The sequence below is a fragment of the Spea bombifrons genome, chromosome 9 (assembly GCF_027358695.1).
Source record: "Spea bombifrons isolate aSpeBom1 chromosome 9, aSpeBom1.2.pri, whole genome shotgun sequence".
Lineage (NCBI taxonomy): Eukaryota > Metazoa > Chordata > Amphibia > Anura > Pelobatidae > Spea > Spea bombifrons.
The window spans coordinates 1,674,350-1,696,243 of record NC_071095.1 but is presented as its reverse complement, the minus strand read 5'-3'; the positions used below and the strand labels follow the sequence as shown (position 1 = coordinate 1,696,243).

Here is a 21,894-nt window from a genome sequence, read left to right as displayed (position 1 = left end):
GTTGCAAACATCTTTTTTAAAATGCATATTTTGGAAAATGTCTCCGCACTATTGAAAGTCGGTAGAACACTCCCACGGCGGGACTCCGGGAAGGATGCTTTTGGGTCCTGATGTTCAATTTGTCTTAAAACAGAAGAAATTCCATCCATCTAGAATGGAAATAAACTGCGAGATGCATCCATTATTTTAAGCAGTTAATACGTTTCGAGAGCCATCAAGAGTTCTTTATCAATCTTATCCGGTGAGGAACTTTCACACTCGAAATCATTGCTACAGCGGAAAAGAGGTAGAAGCTCCTTAAAACTAAAATAATCACACTTCACAACAATATTTATGACATTGGTTAGACCTCCTAAAAATAACTAGTAGACGAAGTAAAATGTTTTTCAGTTGATTAACCAACAGAAGAGAAAAGTAAGAAGTCTTAAAACTTCTTGCATGGTCCATTAGCATTAGAGATCGTTAGTGAGATCTTAAACCGTACCAAAGAAGTCTGCCTCGTGTCATCGACTAACCCAGGGCCAGACTGGGGAGGACGGGTGGCGCTGGCACTTTAGGACCGGTGGCTGCTGGAGCTGATCGGGGTAAGTATGGAGCCATGTCGGCAGCAGCCCACCGGTGTAGCCAGTCCGGTGAAGAGTTATCGGAGAACCGACGAGGAGCAAAGCAATCAGAACACGACAACAAGATAATTTACGTTTCTTTTAATGAGGAATAAAAAAAAAAAAAAAAAAAGTATACCTTTCGTTCTATCTAAAGAACACGAGGAGCAACCTTTTTTGAAAACAGTTTTAATAATGCCTATGGTTTCGGAGGTTTTTGTGTAAAACGCTGCTAAGCCCCCCAATACTGATGCGGCTAAAGCTTTAGTGCGGACCCGTAAGCCTCCGAACTCCCAGTGACCGGCGCTGCCTACGAAACAATGGTAATGGTGTAGACCAAGGGTTGTCCAACCGGCGGCCCTCCAGCTGCTGCAGGACTACATCTCCCATCCTCCTCAGCCAGCCCCTTCGCTGAAAGAGCATTATGGGAGATGTAGTCCTGCAGCAGTTGGAGGGCCGCCGGTTGGACACCCCTTGTTGTAGACCCTCTCAAAATATTTGCACGTATATATTACCTTTGCCTTCAATAAAGGGTTCCGCGTTAAAACGAGAAAAGGCCGACCTCTAAAAGAAACGCCTGCAAACATACCAGCTACTGTGTGTTTTTCATCTGAAAAATAAAACGTAACAAAATTGCCGTTGTGCCGTCTAGTTCTCTTTTGACCTAAAAGGGCCAAAAACAAAAGCCGCCGCGGGTAAAACCAGAAAGATTACTAAATCTAAAGAGCTCACAAATGGCCCATCATTGTAAACAAACCAGAAAAAAATAATCCATTTTGGATTTTAAGGGGGGCTTTAGCTTCTTTTTTCTGTGTGTGTCGAGCCAGCCTCTCCGAAACAGAAACGTTTTACATTGTAAGTGAACTAAAAAAAATAAAAAAAATAAAAACAAAAGTCATAAAAGCAGCAACATTTTTCTTTCTGCAGAAAAGTTAACAAGGAAATACACTGACGCCAGCGCGCGGTTTCATAAACTTCTGTTTTAATCTCTTTTTGAAAGTCCTGCTTATTTTCACAATTGCACTTTTGCCTCTTCGGTACTTTCTGAAGGAAAATCTTTGGCGTTCTCGTTTTGCGTGGCGTTTCTTCCCGCGAGGACGTTCTCGTTCTCGGGTTTGGTCCCGTTGGGTAGAGAGTCCTTTCCGTTCACTAAACCGTTCTCGGTGATCTCGGAGATGGCGAGGGCTTCTTGGATCTTCAGATCCCCTTGACCCGCGTCCCCCTCCTCCAGATTCCGCAGCACCAGAGGGAGTTTGGAATCGCTGTTCTCGAGAAACGCAATGTTGCTCTCCTCGTATTTTGGGAGCGGAATTCCTTCCTCAGAGTTCTTAGTAAACAGCTTCCGATTGTCAGACGCACTTTTTACGGCTTTTTCTAAAATCTCCTTCTCCACCAGACGCAGCTTGATGGCCATCGAGGAATGAAATGTCAAGTCTCCCTGCTTCAAAATATATTTATCATCCTGGAAATAACGGACAGATTTGAGAAATTGCCATTTGTCCCCAGTATTACAATATTAATGGAAGCCGATACCTTTTATTGGGCCAACAAAGAAAAACATGGTATACCTCATACGATGGAACAATAGCCACAATATAAAATACACGAGTGAAACCCGGCAACGACTGCATAAAATAACCGGCCATTCCATGGGAAGACGAGACCTTGTGGTCCTGAAATCTTCTGTAGCTTTATATCTTCTTCTATGTCAGCCCAATAAAAAGAATCAACTTCAACAAAAGGCTCCGTTTCCTCTTTGGTCAATATGATGAAATCTATGATTCTTATGGATATTACAATTAGCAGTACATTTATTCCGAGAGCTATATATATATATATATATATATATCTTATATATAAAAGCAGACAAGCAAAGCCTTGGGGTTAATGGGTGGACAACTGCGCAGGCTAAGGGTGTTTAAAGATACTGTACTTATTGGCTACCTCATTCCACATTGACCTCTCTTGATTTTTTGGGGTGATGCCCCGATAAAAGATGGATATCCTTGCAGAACATAAAATTCAATTGGTCTTTTGAATTAGAAATTGTGCAGGAAACTGCTAGTTTAAAGGATATTTGTAACATTGTCTAAAACAGTGTAGCAGCCACCAAAGGCGCTACTTCATCCCCGACTCTGTTACCCAAGGACAAATACACTTTGGAGGATGTTGCACGTGGTCTGGCGGTTAGGATTCCTGGTTTTCACCCAGGTTCTGACGCCTGGTGTTGGAATTATTACGGGAAACGATTGAAATAAATGTATCCCTTATTAAACACGCATGGGATACGCATATGACTATCCCGACTATAAGCCAAGGGCTGATTAGATGGGCCCAGTTGCCCTAACAAAAAAAAAAAAAAAAAACAGACACGGTAATAGAAGAGAAACATGACTGGGACCCAAACCATGCATAAAGTATTACCTCTACTGTGGTTTTATATGTTTTTAAGAGGAGAGAAGCCCTGGCTTCGAGGAACGTCCACAGCTTGATCTCATTATCCCAGCTCACTGGAAAGTCGGCATTCCCAAGGGTGAAGATTTTATCGATGGCGTGGTCTCCTATCAGATGTTCTTTCAATTCATCTGCAAAAGATTCCAAACAGCATGAGGGACCCTGCAACCCAACAAACGGCGCATGGAGAAAAAGCATTTACATGCAATAAACCCTGAGACGGCTGCAGCAAAACGCATCCCCTTTAAATATAATTGATAATTGTTCCTAACGCGGTTCAGGATCTCCTCAGATGAACCCTGGTGGGTCTGCTCAGGGCTGCCCTAGGACCCCCCTGCCCACGTGAACAGAAAACAACCTGCATTGTTGGAGAAGCTTGAGGGCCAACGTCGATCAACTTCTCCTCCGGTAACTCAAACTCGACCAGGCTGGAGATCATTGTTGGGTAGAAGCAGTATATCTTGTGGTCATTAAAGCAGCGCAGGTGCTCAGAGGATCATGGCAGCCTGATATGTAGTATTTACCCCACGGAAGGAGAGCATGATCTTTAAAATGAGTTATTGATTATACGTTTGCCTGGCACAATGTGTAGGTGGAAAGTTACCTCCTACAAATATCTCTGGTGTCTGAATGACCAGCAAACTTTCTACGAGTCCCTTACCCTGAATAATTGTCGGGGGTCACATGGCTTAGCCGCTATTTAGACTGATGCCACATTCGTGCCCCATTGCGAGAGATGGATGCCAGGAAGGTTCAATCCTCAACGCCGCTCTAGGGAAGAGTACTTTGGGGCCATGAAAACATGGACCCCAACCACTGTGTACGGGTGAATAGTATTATCGGCACATACTAAAATATAGATTAATCGCCATCTTTTGCCTGGTCCGTGCCAACATTAGCCGACTCTACAGAACCAGCATACTTACCCTCACTCATACAGAAGACCCGAAGGAAGGCCAAGAGCTGGGCCGAGATCGGAGGCTCCGTGATATGCAGGGCAAACACGTTGGATCTAGAAAGATAAAAGCCATTGGAAAATTACCCCGGGGGCTAAAACGTGATATAAAAGGAGAAAAAACGTGACAACAAACATATTCGGGTACACTGGATTATAGACACTCTTACAAACATAGTTTTATATTGCTATTTCTTCTCTTCCACTTAGATAAAAACTTTATTGGCGCTCTCTAGTACGCAAATAAACCTTGGTGGATCTACTATTTTATTTTTTCCTCATAAATTAGGAATTAGAGGAGGAAGCAGGATGGAGTGATCTGGAACCCAAGAAGGGACTGCTCTATCAAAAGAGGGACACCTGGGAGATATGGCAAACATGATACAGCCACAGAAAACGTAGATCTGCATGCAGACGTGTTACCCGACGTTAGCAGCAGCTACGATATAACGGAAAGCTTAAGCTGTTAACTTTGCTAAGTAACCCCGGTGCGGAGAATAAAGGATTCCGTTGGCGTTTCCGTTGAAGCCGTTATCTGCGGGAACGTTCGTGTCTCGATGGTATCGCGAGCTGGTGTTACGGAGCCTGTCCCTCCTCTATCACAGAGCGGGATATCACAGCGTGTAACGTTCCTCCAGACACGATCTACACGCACACCGTGGAGCTTGATGGATGAGCGGAGCTCGGCACAAGAAGGATCTAAGCGGGCCGAAGCGCAGCGCGGATGACTGATATCAGCGGGGGGGGTGGGTTTTTGTGGTCGCACACGCTCTGCTCGGATCCTGGAAGACTTCCTTTTATTTAGTTATTGTTGATACAGTGAGGGGGCATAAGAAGCAACCGGCTTTATGGATGGAGGGGCAGAAGCACATGGCTAAATACAATGTGGGCAAGTACCCCACAGCATATTCGGGACGCAGCCTCGGGGTTACCTGTCCACCTACAGAGCCAAAGAACGCACGGTTTGGAAAGCAGACTCGCCTGTAATGTTTTTACGTGAATGGAGCCTCAGCCAGGGCTAGAAACATAAAAACATAGAATTTGACAGCATTTAGTAACCAAATCCGATCTCAATCCTTGGACTCGTCTTAGACTCTCGAGGTCTTCTCGTGTTGGATTAAGGGTTCGTATAACCGCCAGTCCTCCGACGGCCAGAAATAGAAAACGAGCAGAACGTTTCGCCCATGTAAGAAAATGAAATCATAAAGCACGAAACTTCTCAACTTTTTAAGGGTTTTGTTTTATGTTTCTGGTGGTCTGCGGGTGGAAGTTATTGGTTTCTCTCCCCCTTCCAGTTTGTTACCTCCCACAGGAGTATTTTTCAACTTTCCACCCAAAAAATAATTTTCACAAGTTAATAGCCTCTTCAAAACAAGGAAACGTGTTTTTTTTTTTTTTGATCACTTGTGCCGACAGCTCCAATAAGACCCCGGCTGCTGCCAATTTTTTATTAAAAAGCCTCAGTATGTGACACTTACGGGGGGATGCCAGCCCGGGCGAGGACTTCGGCCTTCATGGCATACAGCCTGTCGCTCTTACTGACGCCCAGCTTTATTTTCACTCGGTCGTGCGAGTTATTTTCAAAGAAGAAGCCGTTGTGGATCACAAACTCAGCGTTTGAACGAGTGCCATAAAATATGTAGATCTGCGGAAGGGGAAGAGGAGATGCCGTCCAAATTAACGTTAAATAAACAACCGTACGAAAAAGGGCTAAAGCCTTCCACTAAAAATGGTCTCTCTCGTGTTCTCTGGAATGGAATTAGAACTCCCCGCAGCTCTGTTTATCCAACTGTGATAGCAAAATAACAATTATCTGCCTCCCACCCCATAAAAATGATTGTGCCGTTTACGCATTACCGCTCGGCCGTTTTTTTTATTCCGTACATGGCTACCCCTGCAAGGGAAACGGCGGCCAGCGAGATGTCTGCGCGGCGTGCCAAGTGGGCAAGCCTGCTAGATGTGTAAATAATGACCCTGGAACACAGGATCAACCCTCACGCGCGTCCCACAACACATCAAAACCATTAAACTTATACATGCGCTCGGAAACGGCTTCTCTCCTGCGGGCACAGAAAATAATCCCACTTTACTTTAACTGTTTGCACGCCCTGCTACTCCCTTTAAAACGCCCTATTCAACAGGCAGATAAAGAATATATATATATATATATATATATATATATATATATATATATATATATATTAGACATATATATACACACACACACACATATATAAGATATAATAAATTACACACAGCCAATACATGAACAGCGTGCGCCCGGTCAGCAATACGTCGTCAGTAAGTGTCGCAGCGGCTCTTACCTGTTCGCCTTCTTTAAAGTCCTGCAGCGCCACGCACTCACATCGGTCATCCTCTAAATTATAACCTGTAGTTATCTAACAGGGGAGAAGAAAAAAAAAGGAGCAATAAATAAAGATCTCAACGCTTTTACCTGAAGCAAAATCATAAAACATTCATGAAACTCGTTGAACAAGCGGGTCTGTTCTACCCGACGCGACAGGTTTCCAGCTCAATATTTTATGAAACCCACCGGAGATAACAAGTACCCGGGACGTGAGAGCAGCCGAACCGTACCCCATTCAGCAGCTGCCCCCCCATCTCTCTGAAACGCCGATATCAAATCAGCGAGAAAAGGAGAGCTGGCGATACAATCTATTCCCGTCGCGGTATTCTATCGCTCGGCAAAGTCCGCATGGTGGGCAAGTGATGCCTGTTAGACGCGGAATGGATTCTGCGCGGTTTGGGTATTGTGCGAAACCCGGTTCAGGTGACCGCGTGGAGCGATGTGGTGGGCGGCCGTGAGTCACGCGTGTAATCTACGTTCCTTCCCTGCTAGAAGTAATTATATATATATACATATATACACACACACGTTATTCGCCATATTATATATTAATAAAATAAAAATAGCCTTTTGACTTCTCCGCAACCCTGCGGGGGCCGCGAGAAAGCCTCGGGGGATTTAAATGCCAGGCTGAGAACCTTGTAATTAACACATTTTGATTAAAGAACACAAGAAGAGTCCAAAAGCTGCCTCAATTCTGTGTCAAAAGACAATTCACAATGGGGAGAAGTAAGGGGACCGAGTGTTAACCCTCTGAATGCCGCCTGTGGATTTACAGATATGATATGTGAGGGTGGGGTGGGACGGGTTACTATTTTAAAGGCATGAATACACTCCATAAAGGTAAATAGGGCAGGTAAGGGGGCGCTCGCTTATTCCGAACGCCCGGCACTTACCAAGCCGTTGGTGTGATTGCACATATCCCAGAGCGGGATCAAAGCCAAGGTGACCCGACTGCCGTCCTCCGTCGGGATCTGATTCTGCCGCGTCATGACGGAAGAGACGGCCCACCTAGGACAAAAGACACGGAAATCCAAAAAAACATTCCTGATTCCATGATGGCGGAGATGGTTCAGAGACTGCGAGCAGGGGCTGGATACCATTATAGCGGAGATGGTTCAGAGACGGCGAGCGGGGGCCATACGCTATTATGGCGGAGATGGTTCAGAGACTGCAGGCGGGGGGCGGATATTGTTATGTCGGAGATGGTTCAGAGACTGCAAGCGGGGGCCGGATACTGTTATGGCGGAGATGGTTCAGAGACTGCAGGCGGGGGCCGGATATTGTTATGGCAGAGATGGTTCAGAGACTGCAGGCGGGGGCCGGATATTGTTATGGCGGAGATGGTTCAGAGACTGCAGGCGGGGGCCGGATACTGTTATGGCGGAGATGGTTCAGAGACTGCTGGCGGGGGCCGGATATTGTTATGGCGGAGATGGTTCAGAGACTGCAGGCGGGGGCCGGATACTGTTATGGCGGAGATGGTTCAGAGACTGCTGGCGGGGGCCGGATATTGTTATGGCGGAGATGTTTCTGGGTGGGAAATGCGCTTAATATAGAAATTTAGGAAACACAAAATCTGGTCCAACCTGTAATCGTCAAAAGTGAAGGAATCCTTCAGTGGGAGCTTCGCAGCGCTGGGGTGCGTCTGTGGAGGGAAGAGAGAAGAGAATAAACATCAGAAAACATTTCACTTCCGAGTAAATCCTAACAAGGGGCCAAACGAAGCAGGGGGGCCCCCGAAAACGTTACGCGGGGATCATCGCGTCGTTCCGCTCCCATCCATCACCGTCACTTTAATTTGCGGTGCCCAGCAGCTGCCATTAATCTGTGTCTTCGCAGTCTGAGGCTGGGGGCTGCAGGCATCGGGGGCTTTCGCGATATAATGAGGGGCAGCCATCATTTACACACGTCTGGAATTAATTAGGCAGCGAACCGCGCTAAACGATCGGAACGCCTGGCGATCGCTCGGCGGCGGTGGATCGGCACCGTTTAGCGGCCACCCTCCGTGTTTAGGGCTATCTTGTTCGCTGTCGTTCTGAGTATCGCCGGGGGTTAATGACTTAACCCTCTCGGTGCCAATGGCTATGCACACGTGATGGAGGGCGGACGCGAGGGTGCCCGGACGCCTCCGCTCGCCGCGGGAGGCTTTGCATCTGAGTGGAAGGTGATTTATCACTCACTGTAATGTACTCGCTGGCACCGAGCGCAGGACAGTAGGGGACGAGGCAGAAGTGGCTCAAACTATAAATCAATTAGAAAACAAAAGCCTGGGCTCTGTGCGCCATTTAAAGGGAAATTATACCCTGCAAGGGCTGCCAATTGGGTGGGAGATCTCGGCGGATTCCCCCCCTGTTCCTTCCCACATTACTTAAAGTATTACTGAGAGCCTGGTTATTATCTGTAAATTATCGTACCTTGTATTTGCATTTACCTAACTTTAGAGAGAGTGTGGAAGGTAAGTGGAACAGACTCCCAGCAGAAGCAGCAGAGGGGAATATAAACATGCATGCATAGGCAGACTAGATGGGTCGAATCTGCCGGCATTGGCAGGTAGAACTGGTTTGGATGTTGGTCAATTGGTAAGGGGGTTAAAAATGGCTGCCTTAGACAGTACGAGGTGGGGGGTGCATTGGCTCTGCATTCACTGATAAACAATTACAGCTCGATGGCCATTTAAACCCCAGACAAAGCCCACGTTATTTCAATTTAAACATATACATAACCCACAGGAACACTGACAGCAGATAAGACCCATCGCTATATTAACGTGTACCATTTCTGCTGGGAGGCTCTCTCGCTTATCCACCACCGCATCAAGAAGGAAATATTGCATTTCCGTCTGAGCCCGACGAGCCAGATTTAGACTACGATCTCTTGGGTGTGTATATTTAAATACATACAATACGCCACGACCTTTGTGAGAGTAGAAAACCCTTTTTGTAATTATGTTTCAGCTAGAAATGTCCTTGTTTTCCATGAAAACAGCGGAGCGACCCCAAAACTTATAGAAAAGGGAAAAGATAGGATGTAATTTTATTTTTTACATTTAAATCAATCAAGATTTTCACAAGCAGGGCTGGAGTAATCAGTAGGAAAAGGGGTGAAATAGATTGGAATTACACATTTGTGGTGTTCTAGCGCCCTCTAGTGGGATAATATCGTCAATGCGCTATATTACAGCAACAGCACCGTAATCCACTTATTTATCACGGTGACACATTGACACAAGTAAAAACAGCCTATGGACACATAACAGAATCAAACCACGTCTGTTTCACTCAGAGCGCATAAAAATGTTCACATGTAAAAGGTCGACACGTGTTTTCACCAGGTGAAAAACATTTTTTCAATTAAATTCACACCCCGGTGAAGTCCCAGGTTTTTAGGCTTCTGTCCCTTTAAGTGTATATCGGTCACTTTAATTCTGTAGCAGGACTGGAACAATGACGACTGGACAGTGAGTTGCAGAATACAATATGTAGAGCTTTGCAAAATGTGGTAACGCCAAGTTAAAATTATAACTTACACAAGCGTTTTCCATACAAAATCTTTTTAATACTATTTTTTTTTTAAATAAGACTTTTAGCCATTATTAATCTAATTAAAATCCTACTCCTAGAAACCGCTTGATAAAACTATACTGACCCAATATTGCCGATTTCTAGTGGGAAAAGCATTTACCCTTTCAGTGCCAATGGGGGTAAAATGTATTGCAAAAATCCACCGGCCCTCAGAGCTCATGGAGATTTGATGTAGTTTTTTTTTTTTTTTTAATGTTTTTTTATTTATTTATTTTTATTACTTGCGCTGTCGCCAGACGCACTCAAGTAACATCTCAAGACTGGGTTTGGGAGCCGCAGCTGAAAGGTTTATGAGATGATAAATCCATTTTTTATTAAATGAGAGCACCTCTACAACGTCGGAGAGTAATTTGGTAAACACGAGCCGTCTGCGGCACGCAGAGACCGGCTCCCCCGCTTCTCCGCAATCGGCATATTAAATGGATGAATTTACGTCTCGTAAACAGAAAAAACACACATCTCGGAGCCGCGTCTGCAGACCGCGACGTACCGCGCGATGCTACATGGCTGGGTATCGATTCATGGAGCGCAATCATATGCCACGGCGCTGTACAACCAGTAAAGAAATATAAAGGTGACAACAGTGCTGCTCCAATAACCTCTATATTTTAACAATAAATCATGCCTTTGATTTTGTTAGACGACCAAATCGCCTAAATTATTTCCACCCAAAACACTCCCGTAAATGAAAAAAATAATATTTTCTGACCATGTTCATTTATTGTGCTTTAAATTCCAAAGGTCTCGCATTAAATCTTTGCTCCTTTATTTTTAAGTCATATCTTATGTATATTTTATGCAGCTTTAACATTGTGTGTTTTTTTTTTTTAATGAACAGATCAGATGCGACCCCACATCATATGACGCTCAACGCCTGGCACGTATACGCCACGGCCCGTCCATACATAGAACACGCTAGACTCGCGCATTCATTTTCATACAAATGCGTCTTCGGGCTGAATTTTACAGTTTTGTCCGAAAAACGAACGAACAAATGCAACATTTGCCGAAAAACAAACAAAAATACTTTATTCGTTTGTTGGCCGCCGCGGCCGCCACTTTATCTGCACTAAGAAGGAGAATCTCACCATTTTAATTCAACTTTTTCTATGCGTTTATTTCTGGATTCCATGGCAACCAGGACGGACGAATGGGATTTCCCAAAATGAAAAGGTTGGACGAAGAAAATTATTTCCCCCAAAAATGAACACAAACTTTCCACCGGCGCCTAAAGTCTAGAACGTACTTCTCAACGCAGCTCCCAATCTTGTCGGAAGCCAGAAGACTCGATCAGCTGGGAAGGGAGTTACAGAAATTCCTCAAGTTCAAAAACAAGGAAGCACAACGGGCATTAAAACCCACAAGAGCTTTTCCGGATATAAACGGACAGGCCGAGGAAACGCTCTGTTCCGGAGCGGGGAGGAATCCGGCGTACCGTTCTGATGACTACCTAGAACTCTCACAGATACGCCATGCCTGGGGTGCCGTCCATTATATCCAGGAACGGGAGAGTCTAGACCAGGGGTGTCCAGCTCCAGGACAGATTCTCTGGATATCCAGCACGAGCGCCAGCAGCTTAATCAAAACGGTTTTTAAAATCACTTAAAGATTTATGACCCCCGAGGCCTTGCGGTGGACCCCCTGGAGTAGATAAAGCAGCATATTCCATCCTCGTGATCTAGAACGCGAGCGGTTCTTGATAAACGTTTTAAGATTGTAAAGACTGTACGTGCGTAAATAATACTGACTATTGGGATACAGCATGTCTATACCTATTGATCTGCCATAGCCGAGTCTTGTATACAGGCCAAGAGTCCCTGTTTAAGTGGGTAGTCCCTCTTTCCTCCCCTGATGTCCCTCTTTTGGAGCCACTCAGAATGTCTGCAGGGTATGAGGGTATCACAGGGCGCTGCAGCCACCCAGATCCCTTTCTTTAACGTAGAAATATTGATTACAATAAGTGCTTGCATTTACATCAAAATGACGCAAGCCACGTCCTTATGTTACACAGAAATACATAAATATAATTTATTTTAAATGACTTAAGGTATGACAGCTGAATAAATCTGAATATACGACGAGCGCAGTATGGAGTTATGGACACGCGGCGGAATCGGGTATCAAACGAAGACATGGTGGACTCAATCGCCTTCATTCACGTCCTCAATACTACAGACACCAGAGAACAGGCCGCTACTGTCGGAAAATGGTTAGTTTGGAGGGGCAGACTTACCGTTATAATCTCTATTATTATATAGCGCATAGGGGTATATTTTCCATCTAGCAGAAACACTGCAAAGTCTTCCATTTACATAAAGCACTTAATTCTTCTTAGACTAATCGATGGCTCGGAAACAGACGTATATAAGAGGAAAACGCCCGTTTACCACCAACGTCCAGCCAAACGTCACCGCGATGAGGAGACAACGGAAGCAGCTTATGATTGCAGGCGGTCGCCCGATCTCGGTGCCACAGAATGATAAATCAGCCATCCCTGGGAACGGCTGGTCATGTTGTTCCTCGGCCTACGTTAATTGGAGTGAACGCTTGTTGATGACGTGACTGAATACCACAACACGCACTCCCCAAGCGGGATGTTCTGTTCCTTTTCTGGCCATCGTGGTCTATGTTGGCAGCTATTCTCATCGATAACTTTTTTGTTACCTTGTTTAGTCTACCAGCTGTCGGGACCTTCACCCACTCCACATTTGCCCACAAGGTAGCCGGTCACCAAGCCGCCAAGGAGCTCCGAATAGCATTTCAAGAAGAAACCCTTCTTTACTGTTCCTCTAACGCATCGCCCACAATAACTTGTCGATAGGAGCCTAGAATTAGCCCACGCTGGTTTTGGAAGTGAAGTGAATATACTCCCTAACGCTGAAGTCAGGCAGTTGCCCCCCCCCCGAGCCGTGAGTTTGATTTCTCGGTGCCGTTTTGCACATGTTTTTTCTCATCGCCTCGAGCTCTGGCCTCGAGCTTCGGAACAGCAGGTGAAGGATAAACGCCGCGTCAGGGCAGTTGACATCCCGTTGAGGGTTTGTCGGCGCTCTCTCCTCGCTGAATACGGCCATTTATGGGCAAGTGGAGAAAACAAAGCCCAGAGCCGGCTGACTGTTTAGAGGAGAACAGCGTCTGGAGCAGGACGGTCTAACCTCTCCAGACCACAGGCTGTCACATTCACATAATGCAGCTCATTGCAAATTAAAACCGAACGCAGCGGTCAAAATCACCGACACGGAGAGAGAGGGGCGCATGGCGGGATAACACATACGTGGCTGCGTGTATACGAGGGGCAACCTCCCCGAAATAAGTACGCGTCAGAAAACTGTTAGTTAAATTAACGCTGGTATAGTTTAAGGATTCCAACATATAACATTTGATCAAGCAAATTAACCATATGCTGGACTATATAAAGGGTTGGGCCGGCCCTGTATAAAGCACACTAAAAGATACAGCATATTTTTAATCGTTTAAAGTAACGAGGTGCATATTCTCAGACACAGCCCATTTTCTGTAGCCGTCCGACTGTCAGCCGAGGGGCCGCATACCCACGCTGACATCATTAGTTCACTACCCAGCTGAGATCGGGGGGCTGATCATCTCGCTCTGTCCCTGCAGCGAGGGCGGCTCGCTTTGGCTCGCAGAGTGGATCTAATTAAGATCCTCTCCCCTTTTGAAAAAGCCCAAATTATTTTTTTTATTTTTTTAAAGGTTACTGGCACTTTAATAATTGAAAGGTTCTTGAAACATATCTCACTTATTTAACTGGATTATGAAGGGCCTGCTGAGCAAGCCTCGTAAGAGAAGCATGGAGGACTACGCCATACAATATATACGACTGTAGGCATAGAGCATTGCTCCATAGTGTTAGAATGACCTGGCCGCTGGTGCCAATATCTCACAGAGCATTGCTAGAGAGGACTAATATATATGCACACACACACTGTCTATACACACATAATGTATATAGTGTGTTTGCTATTCAACAAAAAGATTAGAAGCTGACCTTTCGGGTGAAAGTATAGTGTATATATACATATACATATATATATATAAGTTAGTAGATATTTTTTTTACAAGGCTCTCCAGAGTTGTAACTAATGCAGTGAGATGAAATTTTCAACTCAAAGTAAACTTCCGGTTTATTAGATATGATCCTAAGATATAAATAGTAAGAATTATTATACAAAACCAGTGTCCCGGAGACTGGGGTGTGACACTACTAGATTAACCATCATATATTCAGCATCGGAGTACCGAAGGTGTTTCGCCTTCCCATCAAATAAAAATTTTGGGTTATTTTCTGAAGGCACTTTGAATATTGTGCCGATCGTGTGATTAGAATATCCAGTATGTGAAGTGCGATGGGTTATACCAATTTCAGAACCCGATTCTCTTGATTTGTATAAGGTTTCTGCCGTACAATAGTCGATCTCAACATACCTGAATGACCTTGTAGAAGTAGGCATACTGGCGGGCTGTGTTCTTATACTGACTGAATACGTCGTGTATGGCTTGGGTCGACTGGAGATGCTGAACTTCGTCTTCCTCGAAGTACAAAGGGGTGTCATACTCGCTGGGGAGGGTTTTAATGTAAGGAAGCCAGAAGGAATTGGGGTCGGCTCGCTCACAAAGGAGGTGGAAAGCCAAAGTGATATTTCCCATGGCCTGCAAAATCCGGTCTTGAGAATAAAGGGAACCTACACACACAAAATTAAACGGTGTTAAGGAGCAACCATAGCCATTTAACCATGCTGGAAAATATTAAAATGTTAATATTACTTTCACTTTTTGGGTACGCTTTAATTACTCTTGACACAGAAAGGTTAAAGAAATAAATCTGAGGAGCCTTACCCAACACTGAGTTTTTAGCAGATTCAACAGTCATCAGTACTTTCCTGGGGACCCAAAGAAATAACTCTTCAGCCTGGGAAAGAAGGGAACATAAACTCAACTTCTTCCAGAGGAATTCTCACACACGGACAAAGAAAGCAACAGGAGACAGTCCCAGTTTAAAAAGGGGCTGCATCATGTAGAGAAGAGTATCTACTATATTATTGTTATCCTTAGTGCTACCTGTCTCTTAAAAAAAACTGTTTAAGAGTTTATTAAAATCCTACAGTTGCCTAGAAATAAAGTCCTGTTGTTTCTCCTCTATGTATTACATCACGTGTGTGCGGAATAGCAAAGCTTTACAGATCCTAATACACAGTGATGGCCAGAGATGGGGAGTGAGTGCGATTGAGTGAGTTGTCTCGTGTGATGGGTGTGGTAAGAGTTATGTGATTTGTGTGATAGAAGTGATGTGTGAAAGGTGTGAGGTGTTTTATGTGAGTGAATGAATGAATGAATGAATGATTGAATGTGCAAGGTAGTCAGTCTACCAAGGCTTCCTTTAACATACAAGCAGAAGGTTACCTTTTTAGCCCTTTCTACAGATCTTATAGAAAGATTGTTAAAACATCATACATCTTAAGGTAACATTTAGCAGGCCGCAAACATGGGGGAAAAGCTAATACAAATATAAATGTCTTGGGATGAGGATTCCAGCTGTTATAAAACCAGACAGCCAATGTGTGCTGCCCCTCTTTACATCGCAAACCTTCTCTTACCTTTATTGCTTTTGTAGCTTTTAAGCCAAAGCCTTCAGCAGGAAACTCTACTAATTCAAAGCCATCTGTCCAAGAGCCGTTCTTTTGGGCCCATTCCATTAGTTCTGGAAAATAATCCTCCCTTTTACCTTCAAATACAACAGATAAACCTGGAAAGATGAAACAACGAACACAGGAGTTAGCAATCACTAGCATCTTCTATATATACATTGTACTGGGATAGGTTTATTGGAGCAGATTGAATGCAGTGACTTTTCTGTATTAAGAACCTCTCCTAGTCTCTCCCAATCTGCCCGTGTAACCCTCCATTTTCTACTGACTTTCTTTCATGTAAATTAGAAAAGTACTTTTTTTTTTTTATATAGCCAATAATTTCCAGTGCTATATTTCACTGGGCACATTTTCATAAACCGGGTTCCGCAAAGTGAACACGGTTTGTTTCTCTGAGGTTTGTTCAAAGTCCTGATTTGAGGCAGAAAACAGCTTTTGTTAAGTGCAAATTATTGTTTTAGACTAAATGTTAATTCAGGGCTCGACAAATCCCAGGCGCCAGGTCGCCATGGCGACAGAGAATTTTGTCCTGGCGCCTAGGTTTTGTCAGCCTCTTACATCCAGAAAAAATTGCGGATGTAAGAGGCTGAGTCACCACACGGGGGCGCTGCTGCTACTGTCTGCCCAGAAGACAGCCACTCAGAGCCCGCCCCCGAGCCTGAGATCACTCCCACGGAGTGATCCTGTAGGCTGAAAACGCGGTTGCTGGAAAAGCAGCAATCGTGTTTTCAGTTGCCACAGGCAGCCTCAGGGAAGGGGTTTGTGTGTTGATTGGGTCCCCACACAAGTCTGGGGACCTCACCCAACACCCCCCAGCTGCCTGATCGCTCCATGGGAGCGACAGCGCAGCGTTAACCCCTTCAATGCCGCGATCGCGGCATTTAGGGGTTAATTCCCGTTTTGGGGGCTTTGCTGCTGGTGGTCTGCCTGGAAGCTCAGACAGACCAGCAACAGCAAAAACGAGCCCCCACAAGCCCTTTGATGACTCCTGTAGGTATGGAAGCCTACAGCAGTCATCATAGACTCCCCCCTGCAGTGGCTGGTCCATAGACCAGCAATTGAGTCCCAGCTGCCAGAGGCAGCTTCAGGGACAGGGGAGAGGGTTCTTCGGTCTCCACATGAGTGTGGAGACCAGCCGCAACACCCCCCGCTGCCTGATCGCTCCCTGAGAGCGACAGTGCAGTGTTAACCCCTTCAATGCCGCGATCGCGGCGTTTTAGGGGTTAACTCCCATTTTGTAAGGGGCTCTGCTGCCGGTGGTCTGCCTGGAAGCCCAGGCAGACCAGCAACAGCAAAAAAACGAGCCCCCACAAGCCCTTTGATGATTCATGTAGGCATAGAAGCCTACAGCAGTCATCATAGACTCCCCCCTGCAGTGGCTGGTCTATAGACCAGCAATTGCTTCCCAGCTGCCAGAGGCAGCTTCAGGGACAGGGTGAGAGGGTTCTTTGGTCTGCCATGAGTGTGGAGACCAGCCTCAACACCCCCCTGCTGCCTGATCACTCCATGAGAGCGACAGTGCAGCGTTAACCCCTTCAATGCCACAATTGTGTATGACACATTCGTGGCATTGCAGGGGTTAACATTTGTCCCCACAAGCTTTTGGGGACTAAATATCTGTCAATGCTGTGCTCCAATGGAACATCAGCATCGAAAGAGTTAAAAAAAATGAAAAAAATGTATTTAAAAAAAAAAAACAAACAGCACTGACCTGAAAGTCCAGGGTGCTTCCAGGTCAAACGCTGTGAGTTTAGTAAGTGGGCTGATGATGATCGGATCCCTCCTGACCAACTGTTGGTTTAAAAAAAATCCTGGCTCCTAACTTTTTTACCTGGCGCCGAGATTCACAACAAATTTGTCAAGCCCTGTGTTAATTTAACCAATTCTTCTGTAAATCTCTAAGTGCGGTCACTTCGGCAGCAACACATAATCTATATTCCTATGTTTGATAAGCAAGTGCTTTACTATTTTTATTTTTAGTCCTTTAATGGATGTGGGTATAAAGCAGTTTGCCGAATATCACCTTGGAGTATCTTAACATGGGCGCTGTGTTTTAACTCCGCGAAGTATAATACCGTTAGGTCCATAGCAGGACGTCATTAGAAATACTTACTTTGCAGGTTAAGTCATATATATATATATATATGGCATGGATTTAAATATTAGGATACAAAGAACAGGTAGGAATCAAAACCTTTGTGTTGTAGCACCTTTACGTCCTTTAAGTAAAGGCGTGAAGGCGATTTGAAAACAGCTAAGACCCAAGAACCACCGACCTTTCTGTTTTTTGCGGATTCGGTCCACAAGTCCTCTGATCTGTACATATTCCTCCCATTCTCTCCCGGGAACGGAGTTCGGGTTGGTGCACTCTACAGGAAATACAATGTATGAAAATATGTATTAAAGAAAATTCTAAATAGGAAAACAAGCAGAACATTCACATTTCCAGATATATGACCCTGGTAGAAACTATTGTTTATTATTTTTGTGGTGAAGGGAGTTGTAGTCCAAAACCATTTATACGCCTGCTTTTTAATAAAATATGGCTTGGATGAATCAGGTTTGTCAAACCTTTCTCAGAACTGATTGTTGCGCGATGTGAACACAAGGCATCTATCTATAAGGGAAGTCTTGCACGTACACATGTGAGATGTCTGCACCCCTACATGGCAGAAACAATTTAATAGCGATTGCCATCAAGTGCATCATTCTAAGCCCTGGCTTCCAGCTTGTGCACCGTATGCTGCCGATACTCTACAGGTTTAGACAGAAGTCTCTGCAATAAACATCGGCTAAAACAGATTAGTGTTTCCCGTGGATCACTTACTCTGCAGCAGTTCACTGACCAGGTTCAGCATTTCTTTTGGTGAAACCTGCGCTGTGGCTCCGCTCCCCGACTTCTGCGTTTTCACTCTGCTTTTCACTCTGCTTTTCTTCCCCATCTCGGAGTGCTGGCTGAAACAAAACAGGCTTTTAATGCGAGTAACTAACGAGACAGTACGAATCCACCAGCGCTCACCACATACACACACAACTGGCTTCAACAATAAGAAAAAAACACGGTAAAAGCATACAAAAAATACTCTAATAAATGTCAAAAAATAAATAAAATTAATGAAATGCAACCTATAGCAGACCACTGCGTCATTTTAAAGACTGGGTATATTGTACCCCCCACCCAAAAAAACTCTTGACACATTCAACTAGTAAGTATTTTAAACCATTAAGAGGGAAACTCCAGCCATCATCTCCATTCCATTTCCATGGTGCCCCCTTCCAAATGCACGGCAGGATTTCCCAATAACGCCTTGTATGAATTTGGCCCTTGCCCCGCACTCCCTAGCCAGCGCCACGCCACGGCGATGTGTTCTGCAGCCAAGCGTCTGACCACCGATGATACACCCTGCTGCATCTCTGGAGCTGCAGCTTTTCCTGCAGGCAAGTAGTTTAATGTTATTACTAAACATTGTTGGTGGGGATCCTGCCAGGGACATTAGGGCACCGCTTTAAGAGCCATACCCCATAGCAATGTCCCATTACACACATTAAGGAGCAGGCAAGCACTTAAAGAAAAGCTTTGACTCAACTACCATTTTTTTCATTTACAACGTAACATTTCGCGTCCGTACCGAGCATTGCGTCTAAACGTCAGGGGCGAAATCGCTGCTGAAAGAGTTAGGGCAGATGAAACGTTCCGTAAGACCCCGATGTTATAGACCATCACACAGCCGACGTGTTATTCCGGTCTAAACTCGCTGACTTTAACACATCAGGCATTAAAAAGTTGTGACAGAGGGCAATGGATTGGGAAATTCACAAATATAGGAATAACTATTTTCGGGATCTGCGCAAAAAAAAGAAAAAGGCTTTTTTTTATAGAATGAATATATAAATTTGTACGTTAGGCGTTTCGCGTTAGATACAAGAACCCCGTATAGTTCCAGCTTAGAAAAGGATAATTATTGTGTCGTCAGCTCCATGGAAACAGATGAAGGGGATAATTTAAATATGACAGAGCGGTCACAGCATATAACGCTGAAATACGGAGAGAATTGGCGTCTAAATGGGGTTTTATTTCTTTATAGAACAAATTCTCAACCCCCCAAAACAATCTATCTGTGTATAGGCGGATTAGGATATAGGCGATTTCAATGCACACAAAGTAAAATCCCTCACTGTATTGGCCACTACCACTTCTACCGAGAGGCTGCTCCGCTTACCTACCACTATCCGTAAAGTTAAACTATTTTAGATTACATCTAAGCCTGTCGCCCTCTAGATTTGGATTATTGCCTCTCTTCCCCTGCTATGGTTTTCCGACACCTGACAAGATTTACCAAACACTCCTGATCTGTTTACACTAAAGGTTTAAATATTTGGACAGATTGTTTTATTTTCCTCAGTAGCAAAAAAATAACAGCGACGAAACCAAGTAAACTATAGGAATGAGGGTAGCTGGGCTTATAGCCAGGCCGGGAGGCTACCGGCCCGCCATCACCTTGGGGGAAACAGCTCAGTCTGACTACGGGGCGTCCACCCAAAAGCCGCGTAACGCGCTACGATAGGAGGGAAAACCTTAAACTGCACTCAAAGGGTTAACGTGAACGCCTCAGAGAACCTGAACTATAAATGTACGTGTTGGGGAGAAATCAACTAAGCAGCTTTTCTCATCATTAAATGCCATAAAGCGGCGTGGGGTGAAACGTCGTTCCCGGGCGTGTTCACAGCTTCGAAACCCTAAAGATGTCAAACATTAAGCCGCATTTATTTGGCGTGAAGTAGCCTCTGCGGGACTGGTAGCTGCCTCCTGTCATCACGTGTTCAGCATCGAGGGGCCGAGTGGGCCAGTCAAATGAAGCCAGTGCAACGTTATGCTTATGTGAAAGCAAAGCCTATCATCATAAGCCACACACATATATATATATATATATATATGTATGTATGTATGTATGTACGGGTAACGCTATAGTAAATTTAGTCTTTGGAGTTTATTCACTAAGAGGAGAGTTGTCGGGAGAGTCAGGGCAGCCCCCATTCACTGCATTAAAAGCTGCCGCGTGCCTTTAAGACACGAGGACTGGGATATGCTGGCGCCGTTTGTCTGTGCGTAGAACCGGCACATGGTCCATAATGTACACGGGCTGGTAGAGGGGTCTCAGTGACACCCCCCCAACTGGCAGCGGACAGGGGGGGGGGGCCTGATCGCCCAAGACGGCGATCTGCCCCCCATCTATCGCCTGTAATATTTTGTAATTAAAGGTAGAGTTGTGAACATCAGCAGATTTCTCCAGCGTGAATGACTGAGCCAGCCCTGTATAATGTATAATTTAAACAGGGGCAATCAACTTCCTTCTGAAACTCTAGCTCAACCGCCCTCCTAACGTATAACAAAGCCAGTCGGAAATACAACTCTCCAGCTGGCCCTTCAGTGACTAGACCTGGACGGGCCGAGCTTGCCATGTACGATGAATAATTCAGTCTTGCTGATTTAAGGGCCCTTTACGTAAAATCGGCCAAATCCTTCCACGGCAGAAGCTCATTGGCTTTTCATAAGGAATAGTGAAGTCAAGAAGCTGAAGCATAAACCACTCCCGCCATTAGTTAATGAACCCAACGTTCAGATGGGGCCAATGACAGGGATAAGAGCCCTTGGCTAGCTGAGAATGATGGGAGTTGAGAATCCTTGGCCTTGGGTCATAGCAACTAGTAGCGATAAACATGCAACCAGTTATCCAGCCCTGGCCCCTGATGGCAAAATGGTGCCGAAAGCTAAGAGGAAGGAAAACGGTTCTCCTCATAAAATCACTACAGACATGTGCTGGGTTTAGTGTTTGACAGCCGGGTGCAGGCATGACACAGGGCACACGCCCCAATTAGACTGCAAGCTCCTGGGGCCCAGTCTATGCCACACTGCGTAAGCGCCAATTAAAGGCCCATGAAGAGGGAGGGGAGGATACTTACCTCCCGGCTCCCTCCCCTGCGACCCTGTTGCAAGACCAGCTCTTCTAAACCGTTACCGGCGGGGGAGAAACCAACCGACTGCGTCTAACAGAAATGAAGAGAAGCTGAGCACAGTCTAACCTCGCACTCCCAACGTCTTTCGCCACTTACGGCTACTCTGCGCCAATTGGGCAGCAGGCGGGAGACGCTGGCACGTTATTTGCTATCGTCCCTGTCACTCCCCTCATGTGTTCCCACCTCCCACGCGTACATGCAATGATTTGCCATCATGCTTGGTTGTGCCGTAGTGCTCCCTCGCGCCGCCCTA

General features: G+C 45.2%; 1 protein-coding gene across 2 annotated transcripts; it reads right to left on the bottom strand.

Moving 5' to 3' along the window:
* Positions 1 to 1,563: 1,563 nt before the first annotated feature.
* Positions 1,564 to 21,743, bottom strand: SETD3 (SET domain containing 3, actin histidine methyltransferase). 2 transcript variants are annotated; one of them, XM_053474895.1, is made up of 13 exons: positions 21,588 to 21,743; positions 18,454 to 18,581; positions 17,903 to 17,995; positions 15,576 to 15,724; positions 14,818 to 14,890; positions 14,407 to 14,663; positions 7,969 to 8,027; positions 7,276 to 7,390; positions 6,336 to 6,410; positions 5,490 to 5,656; positions 3,983 to 4,068; positions 3,027 to 3,187; positions 1,564 to 2,064 (listed from the first exon to the last, which is right to left on the bottom strand). In XM_053474895.1, exons 2-13 carry the CDS (start codon positions 18,566 to 18,568, stop codon positions 1,615 to 1,617), a joined length of 1,800 nt encoding a protein of 599 aa, XP_053330870.1. In that variant the 5' UTR covers positions 18,569 to 18,581; positions 21,588 to 21,743; the 3' UTR covers positions 1,564 to 1,614. The 2 variants fall into 2 exon arrangements, with proteins under 2 accessions (XP_053330870.1, XP_053330871.1); XM_053474896.1 differs by having other exon boundaries at positions 18,454 to 18,577.
* Between the last annotated feature and the right edge of the window lie 151 nt (positions 21,744 to 21,894).

Bases quoted from the DNA above. Each gene is read 5' to 3' on its own strand.
- SETD3 (XM_053474895.1), bottom strand. From the start codon at position 18,568: ATGGGGAAGAAAAGCAGAGTGAAAAGCAGAGTGAAAACGCAGAAGTCG. The intron at 17,996-18,453 runs GTAAGTGATCCA...TATTTCCTGTAG, and splicing joins GGTCAGTGAACTGCTGCAGA to AGTGCACCAACCCGAACTCC. The intron at 2,065-3,026 runs GTAATACTTTAT...CGTTATTTCCAG, and splicing joins CATATAAAACCACAGTAGAG to GATGATAAATATATTTTGAA.